At 60.8% G+C, this 2,976-nt stretch overlaps 1 protein-coding gene across 2 annotated transcripts in view; it reads right to left on the bottom strand.

Annotated features, from left to right (window-relative positions):
• Positions 1 to 450: 450 nt before the first annotated feature.
• The window catches only part of WDR25 (WD repeat domain 25), a 162,460-nt gene continuing 159,934 nt past the window's right edge, over positions 451 to 2,976 (bottom strand). For both annotated transcript variants that reach the window (XM_045287959.1, XM_004698800.2), the window contains exons 6-7: positions 1,219 to 1,359; positions 451 to 860 (exon numbers count right to left, since the gene is read on the bottom strand). In XM_045287959.1, the coding sequence (XP_045143894.1) occupies positions 639 to 860; positions 1,219 to 1,359 (363 nt within the window). In that variant the 3' untranslated portion in view covers positions 451 to 638. The remainder of the gene's footprint in view (positions 861 to 1,218; positions 1,360 to 2,976) is intronic.

Genomic DNA, 2,976 nt, shown 5'->3' with positions numbered 1-2,976 from the left:
CCCCGTGGGCTGACAAGACTGTAACTTTTCACAGGAGTAGAAAGCCTCCTCTTTTCCCTCGCTGTGGCTGGTGGTTTTGAACTGCTGGCCTAAGGCAGTTAGCAGCCTAAGGCCTAGCCACCAAGTCCCTCAATCAATGCACTTGATGGCCAGGCCTCAGCCAACAGGGGGGACCAGGCCCAAGTGAGCTCCTTATCAAGACCCGGTGCCCTGCCCCCGCCCTCAAGGCCTGGAGAAGCTTCTAGACAGAGCTTGCCTGGCAGACGCTCGCAGCACACGCAGCTGTGAAACATGAGGCTCAGAGACAGCAGGGGTTCTCCCTGGGTTCCTGAGAACAGAGCAGAGGCCCAGAGCCCCAGCCCCAAAGCTGTCCCATCTCCTGGCCCCAGGATCCCCCCGTGGCCCCATGGGCTGGAAGGGGACAGAAGCAGGGCACCCACAGACAGGAGCTCAGCCAAAGTCCAGCCACACAGGCTGCATTTATTGACGTGCTCTCAGTGACTCGTCCCCGCGCCGAGACAAATGGACTTGGGTCCCCACTGTACAGATGGGGAAACCGGGGCCTGTAGAGTCCTGGAGGTAGGTCTGGCGTCGGAGGGGGTTGGGCAGGCAGCGTCCTGAGCATCTACCACAGCGGCTCAGTGCCAGACTTTCACAGCGCCGTCCCAGGAGCAGGTGGCCAGGGCACAGGGCAGCACGGGGTGGAAGGTGACGCCGACACAGGCCTGTGTGTGTCCCTGCCGAGCACATGCCCGGCTGGCTGTGCGGAAGTTGTACAGCAGGATCTGACCGTCGGCACTGCCTGTCACCAGCAGGTCCCCATCTGGGGAGCACTCACAGCCCACTGAATAGCCTTCCACCTGTGGGGGCAACATGGGAGTGGAAGTGAGCGGGCAGCACCCAGCAACGCACAGCTGCCCCAGGTAGACCTGTGAGCTGGCTGAGATGTGTGCCCATTCTGGAGGGCAAGCTGAGGCTCTGAGAGGGAGGGGCCACCCGGGAGCTGGGCTTCACACACACACACCCGCTGAGCTCTGAATAGGGCAGATGCCCTGCCCTCGCCTCCCTCCCCACCTCTGCTTTGTCCATGCGGGCTGGGGTGGACCAGGGTCCCCGGTGGATGTCAGGCCACAGGGCCACCCAGGGACAGAACCCAGAGCTGCCCACCCAGAAGCCCTTTGGGGGTTGTCAGAGGACGGGGGTCCGGGATGGCCATACCTTGTGTCCCTCATAGCGCCGACGCCTGCTCATGCGGTAAGGCCACACGGCGGAGAAGAGGGCCAGGTAGTTGCCATTGGTCTGGGCCAGAAACACTGGCTCCCGCGGGTGCAAGGCGAGGCTGGGGCAGGTGTACCTCTCCTGAGGGGGAGGAAGCCACAAACAGGCTCAAGGTTCAAACCTCTGCCACCGGCAGACCCCTGCCCCGCCCTCCGCCCAGCTTTACTCCAGAAGCCTTTCCTGTGGCTGTTGTAACAAATGACCACACACACACACACAAACTGCACGAATGATGTGGCCATGTTGGAGGGCAGAGGTCCCCACAGGCTGCTGGGCGAGAGTCTGGCGTGAGTAGGGAGGTGGCTGCCAGGGGCCCAGGCAGAGCCTGCCCTTTGCCCTTCGCAGCAGGCACACATCACCTGCCCTTCTTGGCTCTGGGCGCTGGTGGTCAGCTGGCCTGGGGGCCCCCAGCAGATACCCAAGCCCTGACCCTGGGCTCTGCAAACGCCACCTGGTGTGGCAGGAATGAAGAGTCTTCGAGAGGTCATAAGTTAAGGACCTCGGCCTGGCAGGAGGATGCTGTTTTATCAGCGGGCAAGAGAGGCAGTCACATGCGTGTGTGCGTCTGTCTAAGAAAGCCCAAACAACAGACTCTGCCACGGAAGAGATGCCACGCACAGCGACCCTAGAGGCCAGGGCAGAACTGGGATTCCACGACTGTGACCCTTTATCTCTCCCTGGAGGGGCAGCTGGTTGCTCTGGGTTACTAGCCTGATGGTGAGCAGCCCAGTACATGCACAGCCTCGATATCCCCAGGGCTCCTGTATGCATGTATTCTACGAGAGCCAGGTGGGCACACAGAAGGGAGGGGTGGGGTTGGAGACCGGGCTGAATGATTAAAGTAACGCAGCCAGGAGCCAAGGAACGCGGCCCCGTAGCAGCTGCAGCAGACCAGAACAGTTCTCCCCTAGTCTCGAGAATGTGGGTGACCTCTGCCAACAGCCTGACATTGGCCCACTGGGCCGGATGTGCACGTCTGGCCTCCAGAGCTCTGAGAGGATAAACAGTGTTGCTTCGGGCCACCAAGTTTGCAGTGACTTTTCATCGCGGTCGGGCACACAGGAGGAGGCAGGGTGGCGGCCTCCCTGGTAGGACACAGTCATGCAGACTCCTGCATGACAGGCTTGTCCTCACCCTCAGGGTCCTTGTGTTGCCGTGGCGCCACACGCTGAACACGGGCCCCGCTCCAAGGGCAAAGTAGGGGCACCCATGCCCGGCAGAGGCAGGGTGCCATTATGGGCAGCTGCCGCCTCACCCAGTAATGAGAAGGCCTGGGCACGGTGAGGAGCACTGACCCCGCGGCCTGGCCCTCCCGGCCCTGGCCTGTCTCCCTGGACTGTCTTCACAGCGGGCAGCACGAGGACCTGAGTGGAGGCCTCGCTGGGTGTTTTCTCAGGGCCCCTTGGAGTGAAAGGCAGGGAGGAAAAGAGGCAGGTCCATATATCAACCTGATCGACTCTTTTCATTGAAACCCATGGTGGCAAACGGGAGTTGATGGTTGGTGCTAGTGGTGGTGGCAATAATGGTGGTGGTGAAGGCAGTGCTGGTATTCGTGGTGGGGACAGTTATGATAATGGATTGGTGAGTGATAGTGGTAGTGGTAATGGTGGTGGTGGAAGCAAAGGTAGAGGTGGTGGTAATGACCGTGGTGGTGGTGGTGATGATGTTAGTAATAATGGTGGTGGTGGTGGTAATAAT

Source organism: Echinops telfairi, unplaced genomic scaffold (genome assembly GCF_000313985.2).
Source record: "Echinops telfairi isolate 266 unplaced genomic scaffold, ASM31398v2 ScPeMD7_18;HRSCAF=68, whole genome shotgun sequence".
Taxonomy (NCBI): Eukaryota; Metazoa; Chordata; class Mammalia; order Afrosoricida; family Tenrecidae; genus Echinops; species Echinops telfairi.
The sequence above is the reverse complement of the archived record's forward strand: the minus strand, read 5'-3'. Positions and strand labels throughout refer to the sequence as shown.